The 16,258-nt window shown below is 40.1% G+C and overlaps 1 protein-coding gene and 1 long non-coding RNA gene across 9 annotated transcripts in view; one reads left to right on the forward strand and one right to left on the reverse strand.

Moving 5' to 3' along the window:
* The window catches only part of TNIK (TRAF2 and NCK interacting kinase), a 392,286-nt gene that overhangs the window by 353,046 nt on the left and 22,982 nt on the right, over positions 1-16,258 (forward strand). For all 8 annotated transcript variants that reach the window (XM_053221211.1, XM_015088561.3, XM_027061444.2 and 5 more), the window contains one exon: positions 11,639-11,768. In XM_053221211.1, coding sequence (XP_053077186.1) covers positions 11,639-11,768 — 130 coding nt within the window. The remainder of the gene's footprint in view (positions 1-11,638; positions 11,769-16,258) is intronic.
* LOC128315242 (uncharacterized) overlaps positions 49-16,258 on the reverse strand; it is a 90,523-nt gene continuing 74,313 nt past the window's right edge. Inside the window, exons 3-4 of the long non-coding RNA XR_008297824.1 lie at positions 5,262-5,379; positions 49-785 (exon numbers count right to left, since the gene is read on the reverse strand). This is a non-coding gene — a long non-coding RNA (uncharacterized LOC128315242). The remainder of the gene's footprint in view (positions 786-5,261; positions 5,380-16,258) is intronic.

Genomic DNA, 16,258 nt, shown 5'->3' on the forward strand with positions numbered 1-16,258 from the left:
CTCTCAAAAGTAAATAAACATTAAAAAAATTATAAAAAATGAGAAAGCATGGAATTATGGGCAATGACGTTTAGGAGTTTAGGAGTTAAAATTTAACAGCATAGACATGTGTTCCTTCCTCACCATCACCTCGACAAGAGGAGGAATGAGGAACACAAACGTATGTGGCAGTGTGGGTTAGCATCCCAGCAAAAGAATCAGGGGTCAAATAATCCTGCAGAGAACCTTCTGAGTGTCTGATTTAAATATATCCCTGTAGTGATTTTCTTCTTCTTCGCTGTCTCTCTCATGTGATCCTTTACTCTGTGGCCTGTGACTTTGCCACATACATCTGTCCATTTCTTTGCAGTCTTCTTTTGGCTATTTATACCTGTATGCATGCCTACCTATATCTCCCTTATTATTTATAGCCTTTACGTCTTTTCTTTGGTTAAGTGAAGGAAAGGCTCACTTTTCTTTTTCTCATTGGTTAGGGTCCTATGAGAGAATTCCTCTTGCCCTGTTGCTTCTCCAGTTTAAGCAAACGGATTCATACAGTCACACTCACATACATTTCTTGCTTTCTCCCCCGAATAAACACAAGGTGCTGTCACTCTGACTTGGTATAAATCTAACAGAGTGGAACGCTGATTATTCCAACTTCACTCTTCATTCACCTCCATTTCTTTAGCCCACCTACTAGTATTGGCCATCACACCACACTCGCTCCCTGTAGATAAGATGCCATTTCGGGCCACCGGTTACTGTCCTGTCCAGCAGAGATTGGAGAGACAGGGCTGGCCAGTCTGTAGGGAATGTCATCCATTGATTAACAATCATTATATACAAGCAATTCTGAGAGGCAAATCCAATTATCACAGCTGAAAATTTGTACTTGTTGGGTTACTGTTGATTACACAGTTATTGACAACCATAAATATGCTAAAATATGACATTTGCAACAAATTGCATTAAATTGCTTTTTTAACAGCAAATAAAATTGTTCTAGAGGCGAAATCACTATTCTAAATCATTTTTGAAAAATATGCTGATCCTTTCAGTTTTTGTCTTGACTCAGCATTGGTTAATTCTTCTAACAGATGTTTTGAGTTCTCTTTAAACACTGAGCTTACAACAACCAGGATGAGGGTGGATTATGTATTTAAAATATTGATAAAATTTCCACTCTGTGTTACACACCCTACTGAGGGCTTTGAAACATTCAGCAAGTGCAGATGCAAATTCTGCCTTCTAAAAGTTTGTAGGCTAGTTGGAGAGAAACAAAATTATATATGGAAACTTCAGATTAATATAAATATTTGGAAGAATGACCAAAGACAGCCTTGGAGGAGATGTTCAGTCACGTTTGGTTTTTAAGCCCTGTCATATTTTGCAAGGCTATTGACAGTGTTCAACCTGCTACCACTAATGGCACATCCATTTCTTCCCTCACTGCAGAAATACCCACCTTTCTAGAATTGCTTGAATAGGCCATGATGCACTTCCTCTCTGCTGTCTGGCACTCTCCTGTCCCTTTGAAATCACCTACTCGCAGCCCAGCCTGCACAGATAGAGCCTGTATCTTCCGCTGTGTGGCCGCTGGATCTTGAGTGTATCCCTGCAGTTTCGGGTAGTGCTTGAATCAGGCTATTTATTACATGGTCTCCCTCTCTGGGTTGTGAGATCCCTGAGGGTGAAGATTGCGTCTCATTCATCTCTCTACTCTTAACACCTTGCGCGATGTCTGGAATAGAGGTGGTCTTCAGTGGCTTTGATTTATATTCAGTTGCACTGAACTGAAATTCCAAGTCCTGGCTTCATAGAGTTTATAGCCCAATCCAGAAGAAAGACATGTTCACAAATAACTGTTGTCAAGACAGAAGAGAACATGGGGTAATATGGGAATCGCAGGCAGGAGGAAATTGAAGTAAAGGCACAGAAGGTTGACTCTGGTAGGAATTTAGGGTGTGCTGGGCAGGGTTGGGGGGTGGTCTGGACTAGTGAAACCAGACCAACAAGTATGTGCTTCACCATGTGGCCATTGGGAACTGGTAAGAAGGCCTCTTGAGCTGGGAAATGACATGATCAGTGCTATGTTTGAGAGAAATCATTTCAGCAAAATGATTTGTAAAAAGAACAGGCTAGACACTGGTAAAGCAATTCAGAGGATCTATTGCTATCATCCAGAAATAATAAATAGGCTATCATTGAATGCTTATAATGGAGGCAAAAGTTGGCATGGCTCTTGAAGAATTGGTAAATTTTAGACAGATTGAAGTGCACATTCAAAGAAGAACATTTAAAAATATTTATTTGTATATGAGCTACAATCAGAGACAAGGCAGGATATACGTGTGTGGGTGTGTCTATATGTGTTTATTCCAGTTTGGTAAATATATGCATTTTCGTGAATATAAAATATAAGCAGCCTGTTGTGCTATAGCATGATAGTTGTATACTTCACACTATTAAAAATTTTCATTATAAAACAATTGTGTCTTTTGGAATAGGGTATTTCAGAGTTAGAATACTTCTTATGTACATTCTTATAAGTTTTATTTTCTGTTAAGATTTATCTTGTTAAGATAAGCCTTTACATTCTGTGCTATATATTTTTAGAGCCATATATATACACCTATATATCTGGGATTGCAACACAGTTCACTGCCATGAAATGTATACAAAAGAGCTTCTCAGAAATGGAGTCCAGCCATTCAGACAAGCAGCTGTAGATCCTAGTGTTCAAAACAACAACTGTACAGTGCTGGTTTCATATTTATAGTAGAAGATTGCACCTATTAAGAGTGCACATAATTAAGATTATTTCTCTAACTAACCAACTGCACTATTTCCCGATGCTTCATGCATAGAAAAGTAATGGGTGGAGGGAAATAGACTAAAATTATAAAAGTGATTATCACAGGATTATACAATTGTGAGTGGGTTTTATTTTATGTAGACCCCCAGTTTTATGATGAGCATGTACTATTTTCATAGTCAGGAAAAAATAAGAGCTGTATAGAACAGGAAGAAGGGAAGGAAAGGTATGTTAAGTGAATTTGCATCAGCTCGAGCAAGCTGAAAAAACACCCTTTTGTATCAGCACCTTCCCTCAAGTACGTGCACCTGCTTCAGAACAGTACATGTGAGGCAGTCTTAACCGTTATGACTACCTGCTGCTAGAATAGTCCCTGAGCTGTGTACAGTCTTGTAAAATGCAGTCTGGACAATGAAAGCCACATGCCGCGTGTTTTCTTCATTCTGTTTCCACTGGAAAGCCGAGCTTCTGACCCCATTGCCCTGCCAGGCTGTTGTAATGCTCCCCTTCCTCGCCTGTGGTTCTCTCTGCCTTTCCATCCATTTTTCAAGCTCTGGTCTTATTAGTGTTGCAGAAGCGTGGCTCTGGTCATGCTGTATCCTAGTGCCCTATGACCCTCTTCATCCCTGCGGCTCATGATTCCCTCAACATATGCTCCACCAGAACTGACCTATCAATTCTTGCAAATAAATGCCTTGCACTTTTCCAGTGCTGTGCCTTTTCTTGGAGTGACCTCTCTCTCCCTCTAGTTTGCATTCCCATTTACATCCTGCCTTGTTTTTGAGGATTCATGTTACGTTTTTAAGTTCTTCTGGATGCTAATCTCTTTAGTTTCAGGAGCCATGTCTTCCTCAACTTTTATAGCCACCACCCAATGCCAAACCAAGAGCCTTTCATATAGCAGATGTTCGATAAATGTGTATTGAATTGAATTAAATCAGTACCTGCAGGAACACTTTGACAAATCCAATTAGAGAAAATTATTGTTCTAAAACTGTGGCCTAATCACTATAAGTTTCCTATAGTTTACCTTCTAATCAGTAGAAGTGTTTTGTTTTGTTTTGTTATAGTCTTTATAGGAATTTGGACAACTCATTGTTCCCACCCAGACTGTGCCTCGGAAATAATTTTTAGAACAAAGGATTACCTTAACTATAAAATGTTTTAGCTGTTTTTGCCTTAGTGTTTTTTCTTTAAATCATTGCTTTTTTTTTCATTTTTTTACTATTAATAACTTTATTTTTTTAGAACAGTTTTAAATTCACAAAAAAATTTAGATGGTACAAAGTTCCCATGTTACTCCTACCCCCTGCACACGGTTATCCCTATTATAAGCATTATGCATTAGTATGCATATATGTTACACTTAATAAACCAGTATTGATACATTTTAGTAAGTTTATTCAGATTTCCTTAGTTTTTACTTACCTAAAGTCCTTTTTCAGTATCAAGATCCCATCTTTTACATTTAGTTATTTAGTTACCATATCTGCTTAGGCTTCTGTTGTCTGTGACAGTGTCTCAGACTTACCTTCTTTTTAATGAAGTTGGCAGTTTTGAGGAATACTGATTAGGAATATCATAGAATTCCCGTCTACTGGAATTTATCTGATGTTCTTGTCATGATTAGACCAAGGTTATGGATTTGGAGGAGAAAGATCACAGAGGTCACATGTGACTTTTGTCACTTCATATCAAGGGTATGTACTACCAGTGTGACTTAAGACTGTTGACACTGACCTTGATCATCTGGCTGAGATAATGCTTGTCAGGTTTCTCTACTGTAATGTAATCCCCCCCTTCCATCCTGTACTCTTTGGAAGGAAGCCAGTGCACACAGCCTGCACTTAAGGAGTAGGGAGTTATGTTCCTTTAGGGTGAGTATTTACATAATTTATTTGAAATTATTCTGCAGGAATTTATCTCTTCTCCATTTATTGATTTATTCGGTCATTTATTTATATCGGTATAGGTTCATGGATATGTATTTAGTACTTCGGATTATAATCCACTATTTCATTTTGCTGCTTAAATTGTTCCACCTTCAACCATTGGAAGCTCTTTCCATTGGCTCCTGTATGCCTGTGGCTGACCTACCCCCCACCAAACACTTCTTTACTTTCTGACACTACAAGATGTTCCAGGCTTACCTCATGTATTTCCTGTTCTAGTCCTGGAATCACCCATTCCTCCTAGAAGCCTTGATTCCCTTTATTAAAAACTGATACTAGAACCAAGATTTGGGCACTAGGTGTGCTCATTGCTACTAGTGAGTCAGTTCTTTTAGGCCCTCTCAACTGACAGAGCAAGGAAATATATATTGTGTATATTAACCCATTATGTGCACATATCTATAAATATTTCTATATATATCCATCTGTGTCTACATTAAATAAAAGTTTATCCTGATATCTCCAACTCTGATTCATTACCACATGGATCCTTCTAGCCCCTTCTTCCTTACCTGTCAATTTCCACTCCAACAGCGGGAAACCTGGCTGTCACAATCTGCCAATTCTTGCTTAGTTGTTCATTTCCAGTACACATATGTAGAGCAGGATCAGAATGGTTAACCAGTATACCTATGGGAAACAACTTTATCAGTCAGAGTACGGTGCTTACAAGCTGCTTCTTTTACCTTTAATCTTAGGGGACTCCATTTATTTCCAGAATTACTTGGGTCAACCTTTTTCCATCTCCCACTCACGTTTTTAAAATACATTTGTGGGGCACCTGGGTGGCTCAGTAAGTTAAGCATCCAACTTCAACTCAGGTCATGATTTCACAGTTTGTAGGTTTCAGCCCCGCATCAGGCTTTCTGCTGACAGCTCGGAGCATGGAACCTGCTTTGGATTCTGTGTCTCACTGTCTGCTCCTCCCCTGCCCATGCTCCGTATCTCTCTCTCTCTCTCTCTCTCTCTCTCTCTCTCTCTCTCTCTCTCTTCACAGTCTACATTCTTTCCTTAGATCCTCCAACCTCCTAAATGATTTTTTTTAATTTGCATACATCAAAGTTCACTCTTCATGCTATAAAGTTCTGTGACATAGCTGAACAAATTTTTTCATTTTCCTCTAATAGCAATTATAATAAAATTGTTTTTGGCACATCCTGTATATAAAGCGAACCCAATGCTAAAGTTATTTTGTCAATTTTAAAAAGACAAAATTCAACATTAGGTATTCAGGACAATTTAAGCATGGTAATAATTCTTCTCATAGCTGACTGTTCATCACTTCACAAAAGAGGTATATTTGGATAATAAACTTGAATGAAATGTTTACTGGGGTTATTAAACAAAGCCTTTGTGGACTTATAAAACATTCACTGGATCTCACCTGCATGCCAGGCACAGTGCTTGGCACTGAAGATACCAACATTACTGAGATATGATAACTGCAGGACCCTGCATTGAGTGCATGGTTAGAAGTGAACAGGGTATACTGTGGAAGCAGAATGGAGAGCCACCTACTGAACCATCCCAGTGGGGCTGATGTGGGGTTTGAGAGTGCCTGAACTGCAGTGTAAAGGATGGAATACCTAGAGGGAGGCAGGGAATGTAAGGGAACCATTCATGGACAGAAGATAGACTAAAGTTGCCCAAGGGTGTTGGTAGCATGATGTGTGCAGGAAACTGCTAGAAATCATATGTTGTCAGAGTTAGAAATAGAAGGTAGGTTTCGTTGAAACCATGAGGCTAGAGAAATACACAAGGACCAGATACAGGAAGGCTTGTAAGCCACAGGTTTATCTTATGGTTAATTGGGAACTCTTATAAATTGAAAGCAGAAGAGTGACATGGTCAGGGGAGCAGAGAAGGATGGACTGGAGGGTCAGTCATAGTAGACAGACAAGAGGCCAAACGCTCAAAGTATCAAAGAGCAATCATTGTACTTGAGAGCTAAGAAATGACTTGAGTTTCCTTGAGATGCTTGAAGTCAAGTATAGAGAGCAACAGTTTGAAGAGTTGTAGTATGTGGAAGAAGGCACTCACTATGCCTTTTTTGTTTTGTTTTTTGGTTTTTATTATTTTGTTTTTTTTTTTTACTCCATAATCCATTTTTATCTCCTCCTATGCTATGGATCATTTTTTAATATGAAATTTATTGTCAAATTGGCTTCCATACAATAACCAGTGCTCATCCCAATAGATACCCTCCTCAATGCCCATCACCCACTTTCCCCTCCCTCCCACCCCCCATCAACCCTCAGTTTATTCTCAGTTTTTTTGTTTTTTTTTTTAATTTTTTTTTCAACGTTTATTTATTTTTGGGACAGAGAGAGACAGAGCATGAACGGGGGAGGGGCAGAGAGAGAGGGAGACACAGAATCGGAAACAGGCTCCAGGCTCTGAGCCATCAGCCCAGAGCCCGACGCGGGGCTCAAACTCCCGGACCGAGAGATCGTGACCTGGCTGAAGTCAGACGCTTAACCGACTGCGCCACCCAGGCGCCCCTATTCTCAGTTTTTAAGAGTCTCTTATGGTTTCCCTCCTTCCCTCTCTGTAACTTTTTTTTCCCCTTCCCCTCCCCCATGGTCTTCTGAAAGTTTCTCAGGATCCGCGTAAGAGTGAAAACATATGGTATCTGTCTTTCTCTGTATGACTTATTTCACTTAGCATAACACTCTCCAGTTCCATCCACATTGCTACAAAAGGCCATATTTCATTCTTTCTCATTGCCAAGTAGTATTCCATTGTGTATATAAACCACAATTTCTTTATCCATTCATCAGGATGGACATTTGGGCTCTTTCCATAATTTGCCTATTGTTGAAAGCGCTGCTATAAACATCGGGGTACAAGTGCCCCTATGCCTCAGCACTCCTATATCCTTTGGGTAAATTCCTAGCAGTGCTATTACTGGGTCATAGGGTAGATCTGTTTTTAATTTTTTGTGGAACCTCCACACTGTTTTCCAGAGCGGCTGAACCAGTTTACATTCCCCCCAACAGTGCAAGAGGGTTCCCATTTCTCCACATCCTCGCCAGCATCTATAGTCTCCTGATTTGTTCATTTTAGCCACTCTGACTGGCGTGAGGTGATATCTGAGTGTGGTTTTGATTTTATTTCCCTGATGAGGAGCAACATTGAGCATCTTTTCATGTGCCTGTTGGCCATCTGGATGTCTTCTTTAGAGAAGTGTCTATTCATGTCTTCTGACCATTTCTTCACTGGATTATTTGTTTTTCAGGTGTGGAGTTTGGTGAGTTCTCTATAGATTTTGGATACTAGCCCTTTGTCCGATATGTCATTTGCAAATATCTTTTCCCATTCCATCGGTTGCCTTTTAGTTTTGTTGATTGTTTCCTTTGCAGTGCAGAAGCTTTTTATCTTGATGAGGTCCCAATAGTTCATTTCTGCTTTTAATTCCCTTGCCTTTGGAGATGTGTCAAGTAAGAAATTGCTGCGGTCACTATGCCTTTTAAAAAGAATTCTGGGGGGCGCCTGGGTGGCGCAGTCGGTTAAGCCTCCGACTTCAGCCAGGTCATGATCTCACGGTCCGTGAGTTTCGAGCCCCGCGTCAGGCTCTGGGCTGATGGCTCGGAGCCTGGAGCCTGTTTCCGATTCTGTGTCTCCCTCTCTCTCTGCCCCTCCCCCGTTCATGCTCTGTCTCTCTCTGTCCCAAAAATAAATAAACGTTGAAAAAAAAATTTTTTTTTAAAGAATTCTGGGGCATCTGGCTGGCTCAGTTGCAATAGCATGCAACCCTTGATCTCAAGGTTGTGAGCTCAAGCCCTACACTGGGTGTAGAGATTACTTAAATAAATAAACTCAAAAATTAAAAAAAAAAAGAATTCCGTAGAAAAGTCATTCAGAACATGCAGAAGTTTGTAGGAATTTTCCATAATCAAAAGCCGCTATTGATAACAGAAAAATTAATGGTGTGGTCAATTAAAACGAGGTATCCAGAATGTACAAAAGATTCAGAATATAACAGACCAATCCTTAGACAACCTTAATCTTACTAAGAGAAATTGCTCACCATTCTAGATAAAATTGGCCAAGGGAGAAATACAGATTATTATCTTTTATTCAATATAAGGAATATTACTAGTAGAAGTAATATTTTTAAAAACTCAAAACAGCCTGAACTGTTCACCATAAAAGTTTATCAGAGATGAAGCAGTTCTGATTCATAAAAATTTAAGTATAAAAATTAACCCAAAAAAAAGATAATCTCACTAAAAATATGCAGGAGGTAAAACTGAAGTGGCTAACACTCTACACTGTAAACTTGCTACTGACTAAAACTTGGCAGATGAACCAAACCTTCTTAATACAATTTACACCTTTAAAACTAATACAAACAAATTGGACTTGGTAGAAGTAGTGACCACAGAAGCCTTTGAAAGATGACAGGGATAAACATCTTGATTGGCTGATTAAATCTTTGTCATAAAATTTACATAGGGAAGAATTGGAACCTATGATGATAATTTTAGTAAAACAATACTGAAAATACATAAATTGAGGAAGGTTTTAGCTGAGATATATGGGAAATTAATCAAGGAACTGTCTTAATGGAATTAGCTCTAGAAAATACCTTTCTTATGAAAATTTCACTCCTATTGACATGTTTCTGATGAAACTGGGGGGAATCAAACATCATCAGGGTGAAAAAAATAAGTGGGGCCAAAATATCTTTGATCTTCTCACTCCCATGAACTTTAATGGTGAAAGGAAACTCAATTGGACAGTGTCAGCCTGGCGGTGGTCACCATCGGTGTACCTACACTTCTGACAGTGGCCAAGGATGTCTGAGTGACAAAGAAGGAAAGTGCCTCCCTTCCCAGAAGGCTTTAGCTTTTGATAAATGCTCCATTTATGGACTTATTTGTATCACACCATCTTGTCCCAAACAAGAATGTAAGTCAGCTAAATATATATACATATATATGTGTGTGTGTGTGTGTATATATATGTATATATACACACACACACGTACATATACATATATAAATATATATATAATATATAAATATATAATATAATATATTATATGTATTATATATGTAATATGTAATATATACATATTATTATATATAAATATATAATATATAAATATATAATATAATATATTATATATAATAATATATAATATATAAATATTATTATATATAAATATATATAATATATAAATATATATATTTAGCTGCCTTACATTCCATATATATGCCACATACACACACACACACACACACACACAAGGTAAAATAAAATTTCAAATAAATGAGTGAAGATATCATAGTTTTGAGAACTATTCTGATTTGCCAGTCTAGCAATATGTCAGGCATGCATTGCAGCAGTTTCTTATTCCATGTCTCTGGATCGCTATAAATGGCTCCTTTCTGAGAATGAAATATTGCTTCTTTTTCTTCCCAAATACATCAGTTCTAACTCATCTTTAGATTCATTCAGTCCACTGTTCCAGTTTAGCAGTTTTGAAGTAAGCATCTTGCTATGCACTTTTCTTTGGTCTGGACTCCCTTTCCCATTTTATCACCTCTTTGTTTGGATCCTTAACATATGCTTTCTCTGTCCCAGAGATGTCATAAGTCTGTCATGTTTCTTCTTTCTTGAATTGAGTATTTCATCAAGTACTTGGACTTTGATAGGATCCAAGAGACCAGAAATGTCTTTTTCAAATACATAAGAAACAGTTAAGAGGAAAAAAAAAATAGTAAAAGATACAATTAATATATTTCATGAGAGAAGCCTTGATACCTTTTTTATTTTTGATAAACCCACTTTAAAAAAGAGGCAGCTGCTGATACAGGGTATCAATGAGGATCGCATGGAAACTAAAATCCTGTAGACAAATCACATCACCTACCTGGTTCTCGTTTTCCCTTGATGTTGTGGTCTGTGTTACGGGGCACATAGAAAACGTGAGTCTCTGCTCTCGGGGTGTATGTGAAGGTCCTGTTACCTTCTCCGTTAGATATTAAACACAAGAACAAGAAACAAACTAAAAATAGATATACCACAGTGTGGAGTAATTACAGAGGTTTTAAAAAGTGCTGCATATTTTTAAACAGCCTGCCTAATGGATGTCCTAGTAAGCCAGAATGCCCTTAATTGATATTTCTTCTCCATAAATAGTGTAAAACCCATTTATCAAATGAATGTATGTTGCACTCCTACTCTGTGCCCAGCTCTACGCTAGGTATACAGTAATGAACAGAGACAAGACTGCCCTCATAAGCATATGTTCTAATGAGACAGGCGGAGAAAGTTCCAAGAGACTCAAAAAGAGAAAGGATCATAAATTGTGATAAGAACCAATAAGACAAAGGATGAAGAGAAAGAAAAAAGAGGGGTTGGTGAGATAAAACCTAGGTGGTAAGAGAAGGCATCTCAAGGAAAGTATCACTTAAGATGAAATATTGCTACTTAAGAGAGGCAACCAGCCAAGAGCCAGAGTGGGAGAGAGTTTTCCAGCAGAGGCAACAGCATGAGCAAAGCGCAGGTCAGGGTGCCTGCTGGTCAGAGAAGGAGTAGAGAAGGCTTGGAGGCCTTGCAGAGCCTGTGAGGGGCTCTGACATCGACGGCAGTGTTTTTTCCCTTGGACAGTCTGAAGCTTGCTCTCTAGGACTGCTGCATGAAGAACAGGTCGAGAGAGGATGCTGCAGAAGCAGGACACCTGTTCAGGCATCAGCACCACATTAAAAATTAAATACAACGTACTTAAGGCCACTGACTGTATGTACCCTTAGAAATGGTTAAAATGGGTGAATTTTAAGTTGCATATATTTTACCCCAATTTGAAAAATTAACATAAACAGGAAACAGGCATTCCCTAAGCACACATTGCTGTTAATACCGTTCCTTCCCATCTCAGACCAACAGGAGCCCCCGGGAGCACCGAGCAGTACAATGTGGGAATGGTCGGCACGCACGGGCTGGAGACTTCTCACGCAGACACTTTCGGCAGCAGTATTTCAAGAGAAGGAACCTTGATGATAAGAGAGGTAAGTTGGTATAAAAACTATGAAGAGGAAGTGCTTCCTTAAGTGGTATTTGTATCAGAGCTTTCGCAGAGAATGCTGGCAGCGTGTATTTTCAGCATAGTGAATGGGGGTGGGCAGCCAGAAGAAACACGCGCTTCTAAATGGCTGAGTGATTTCAGTTGTCCACCGCCTTCTTTCCTGTATCCTTCTAAGCTTCCGCAGTGTGACTTAATTACATTAGTCCGAATTCTTCAGTAGGAGCTATGCAAATCAGAGTATAGAATTTGAGCTTGAGGATATAAAACTGGCAAACCCAGATGTTTCCTACGGCAGCGAAACGGGAATGCATGGCCTCACTCAGTAGCATCTGAGGCCTTGTTATGCCTCTTTTCCCCATGGCTTTATCCTTGTGGATTGTATGTATAGAAAATGGTTAGAAGTTCCAAGAAACGGTGATATCATCTTATCTGATTAAACCAACATTAAAAGGCTATTGAGCTATTTTTATTTAAAAAAAAAAAAAGAAATATGCAGATCTACTTAAAAACGTACCTATTGCTTTGGGTGATTTTGGTTTTTTATCTGTATTTTTATTTTTTTAAGCTCATTTACTTATTTCGAGAGAGAGACAGAGAAAGCGAGTGGGGGAGGGGCAGAGAGGGGTAGAGAGAGAATCCCAGACAAGCTCCGCATTCAGCGTGGAGCCCGACGTAGGGCTCAGACTCACAAACCATGAGATCATGGCCTGAGCCGAAACCAAGTCAGACCCTTAACCGACTGAGCCACCCAGGTACTCCTGATTTTGTGTGTTTAAACTCGAGGAACATCACTTCATTTGAGTGGGAGGCATGTGCTCGCTTCACATGCACTTCCTCACTGCATCTGTGCCAGCCAGAAGGGCCTTGACAAATCAGAATTTGTCTTCTCTTCTTTCACACTTCATCATCACCATGTAATTTTGACAAGTCTCTGCTTGGAAGGAAAACAATAGCTGGTAACATTGGGCAAGAATTACTTGATGTCCCCCCCTGGGTCTGTGTTATCCTCTATAAAATTTCGTAAATAATAGCGTATGACTCATAAGATGACCCAAACAACACGAGTGTGAACTGTGTGAATCCACTTATATGTGGGTTTTTTTCAACACAGTCCAATACTATAAATCTATTTTCTCCTCCTTATGATTTTCTTAATAACATTTTCTTTTCTCTAGCTTACTTTATTATAAAAACATAGTGTATAATACATATACAAAATATGTGTGAATCGACTGTTTATGTTATTGATAAGGCTTCCAGTCAACAGTGGGCTATTAGTAGTTAATCTTTTGGAGAGTAAGAAGTTCTACTCAGATTTTCAACTGCACTGGGGGACCATGCCCCTAACCCCTATGTGTTCAAGGGTCAACTGTAATTTACTTCATTTCACTCTCCTTTTACTTGTTATCCCTTCCTACTCTTGCCTCTGAAACAATGCATATCATCTGTCATTCTACAGCCAGGATAGTTTGGGAAACCATAATAGCAGGCTTTGCTCTCCCAGGAAAGAAAGGAAGTGTAGTTTTGAGATGAATAAGGGCCTTTGAAGTAATAATTGGCAGAAGGTCAGTAACTGGAAAAGTAGTTCACAAAGCAACTTGCTAGAATTTCATGATATGGCCCTGCCGAATCTTTGAAGTAGAAGATTTTTGAAGAGCCCTATCCTGTAAGCCTGAAATAAGAAATGGACTTGGCCGCACAAGCTGACATTGTGTAGTGCTGGTATATAAATCTCCCAATGTGGTGAATGGATAATTCTGATGGCGGTATAGAAGGCTGCTGTCATTCTAACTTGCTGCTTGGAAAACCTGAGGGGAAATGTTCTGAGTGAGTGACTCTCTGACTCTGCTTTCTAATGCAGTTTATAATTTGCTAGAGTCGTTATGACAAAGTCAGTACCTTGAAGAAGATATTGGGAGGCGCATTTTCAGTTCAGTTGCCAGACATATCCAAATGGCTCTGTGTTATTTAAAGCACCCCAGTATTCTGTGACCACAGCCAGTCACTTTGAAAATAGCACTCACCAGTGTCTTCTATGCATTTGATATAATGAGGGCCCCAAAACCTTTTTGTCCCTCAGTTTCTAAATGCCACCTTTCCCAAAGGTGGGCTTTTAACATAACAACCTTGAGTTGGAATCATTAAAAGTACAGGTATCACAAAGGCAAATGCAAATAAAAGTATGCCCCTGACAAGAAAATAAGAAAATAAAATGAAAACTCATAATAGAGCTTCGTTTATAGGGTGCTATAGTTCAGTTCCCCAAGATGAACATCAAAGAGAACTCACTCAAGACAGCATTCTCATGGGAGTGGACAAGATGGTTCTAGAGGAAAATACTGGCTCTACTGCCCACAGTCCTGCCAAGACACACAAATTTGCCCTATCAATGCACACCCTGGCCCTCTGGTTCTACCTCCCCCTAACCTATGGTCCCAGAGGACCTTTCCCTACTCTAGTTCTAGAACAAACCACACCGGCTGTCATCTACCACATCGTCTATAGGGACCCATCTGTCAGAAGAGCTATTCTCCCTTCCCAACTTCCCCTGTTGCCCATTATTCACCCAGCAGATCCCCGTGGGTCTGATTCAGCCTTCCTTTACTCCTTGAAGCCTCTCTTGGGACTCCATGGGCCTCTGTCCATAGCACCTTTCCTACTGACCAGCGGGTAATGGGAAGTGATAGGAAAAAGAATCCGCTTAAAACAGGCATCCACTCCAGCTCCAATCAGCTACGGCCGAGAGCAGAGCCACCTATCACGGCAGCAGCCCAGAGCACCTGGGCTCTCCCAACAGACAGCCCCTGATTTCAGCACTTACAACCTGTGTCACTCGGAGCAAGTCAGCTGAATTCTCTGCACTGCAGTTTTTCCATGTGTAAAGTGAGGATAATGGGAGCTAGCCTGTGGTGGTATTTGAAGGACTGGGGGGAATACCATACCTAAAGGTCGGGCATGGTCCCAGGCACAAGTTGTTACTCAGGGAAATCATAGTGCCCACCCCCATGGGAACGGTGAGGGCGTGAAGACTGTAGAAATTGTTGGGCTCTGTTACGGAGGTCCTAGAGGGCCAGGCTGTTGTTCATTTATCTCTGTATTCCTAGCAAAGTGCCTGGCACACAGAAGGTATTTAATTCAAAGGAGCTGGTTGAATGGACAAAAGGCCGATGACTCAGAGTGGGGAGATTCAGGGGTCGGCCACCACTGGATTCCTTCAAGCTTCTCACTGTCTGAGCCGTTTCCCTCGTTAGCCTCTTCAGGTCTTTGATAACCAGTGCGTCTGCCTCAGCTTTTGGCTCGAGGCAGAATGCTGGGGATAGAATAGAGAGCCCGTAAAACTGTAAAGAGGCCATGTGTGATTTATGCTACTGGGAGATTGGGGGGAAATGTTAAAAAGCCTTTCAGTATTTGAACAGAACTTAGAAGAAAGGAAAAGCTGCCCAGTGCACATAAAATAGGAGACAGTGAGATAAATTAGGACTGAACCCTGTAAATGTCATTGAGAAGACAAAATGTTCGATCCTGAGAACAGGCACTAGTACAAGCTGTGGATGCATGAAGACTGTGTGGACAAAATGAATCCAGAAAATGCCCCTCTCTTGGGCAGCTTGCAGGCCAGGAGCATGTTGCCAAGAAATAGAGGGAACCGCAGCTTTACAGTTATTTCTTAAGCTCCCCGGTAACATCCGTTACATGCACCCCTTCAGGAACTTGGGAATCTGTTTCATCTACCCCCAAAATTGCCTCCTTTCACTTCTAGCCAGAAGCAGGTGCAGAGTGGTCATTGTAAGACAAGGACAGGCTCTGGAAGGGGGAAGCCAGGCCAGTGAGCCCAAGCCAGCCAGCCCCAGGGAAGGCAGGGAGTAGGTCTACCTGCCTTGATCCTGGCCAATCCCTCCATGTTCAACAAAATGCCTCACACTTAGTAGTCCCTCAGGAATGCTGGATAAATGGATGAAAGAAAGAAAAGGCAAAGAAGGGAATCATTGCTTAATCAGATCTGCTCTAAGAAACCTCAGTGAGCTAGTCGCATAAATGTTAAATCAGAAAGCACAATACTGCCCAGGCCTGCAGTGTGGCTACTGGCTTTTAGGAAGCAGAACTGTCTTTTAATCCTGTATTTCTTCCCTGGGATCTTTGAGAGGAGGCTTTGTTTCGCAGAGCAGTGGTTTCCAAACTTGTTAGGTCATACAATCCTATCAGTAGTAAAAATTTGAGAGCATGCCACTTAATGGCAGTGTATTTATTTATAACTCATGCATTTGTCCTACTTCTCATATTATATATATTACAAAATACCTTGAAAAGACATTAAAAAGGGATGCTATACAAAATAGTTCAGATACTGTTATTGACTATTCCTTGTTAGTCATGACGACTTCCGTTTTTTACTGCAAGGCACCATACTTGCTTGTAAGAGATTCAGTATTCAGATTCAGTAGCAGACACACACCTGTAGCTTCAAATAATCTG

Source organism: Acinonyx jubatus, chromosome C2 (genome assembly GCF_027475565.1).
Source record: "Acinonyx jubatus isolate Ajub_Pintada_27869175 chromosome C2, VMU_Ajub_asm_v1.0, whole genome shotgun sequence".
In the NCBI taxonomy this organism is placed as follows: Eukaryota; Metazoa; Chordata; class Mammalia; order Carnivora; family Felidae; genus Acinonyx; species Acinonyx jubatus.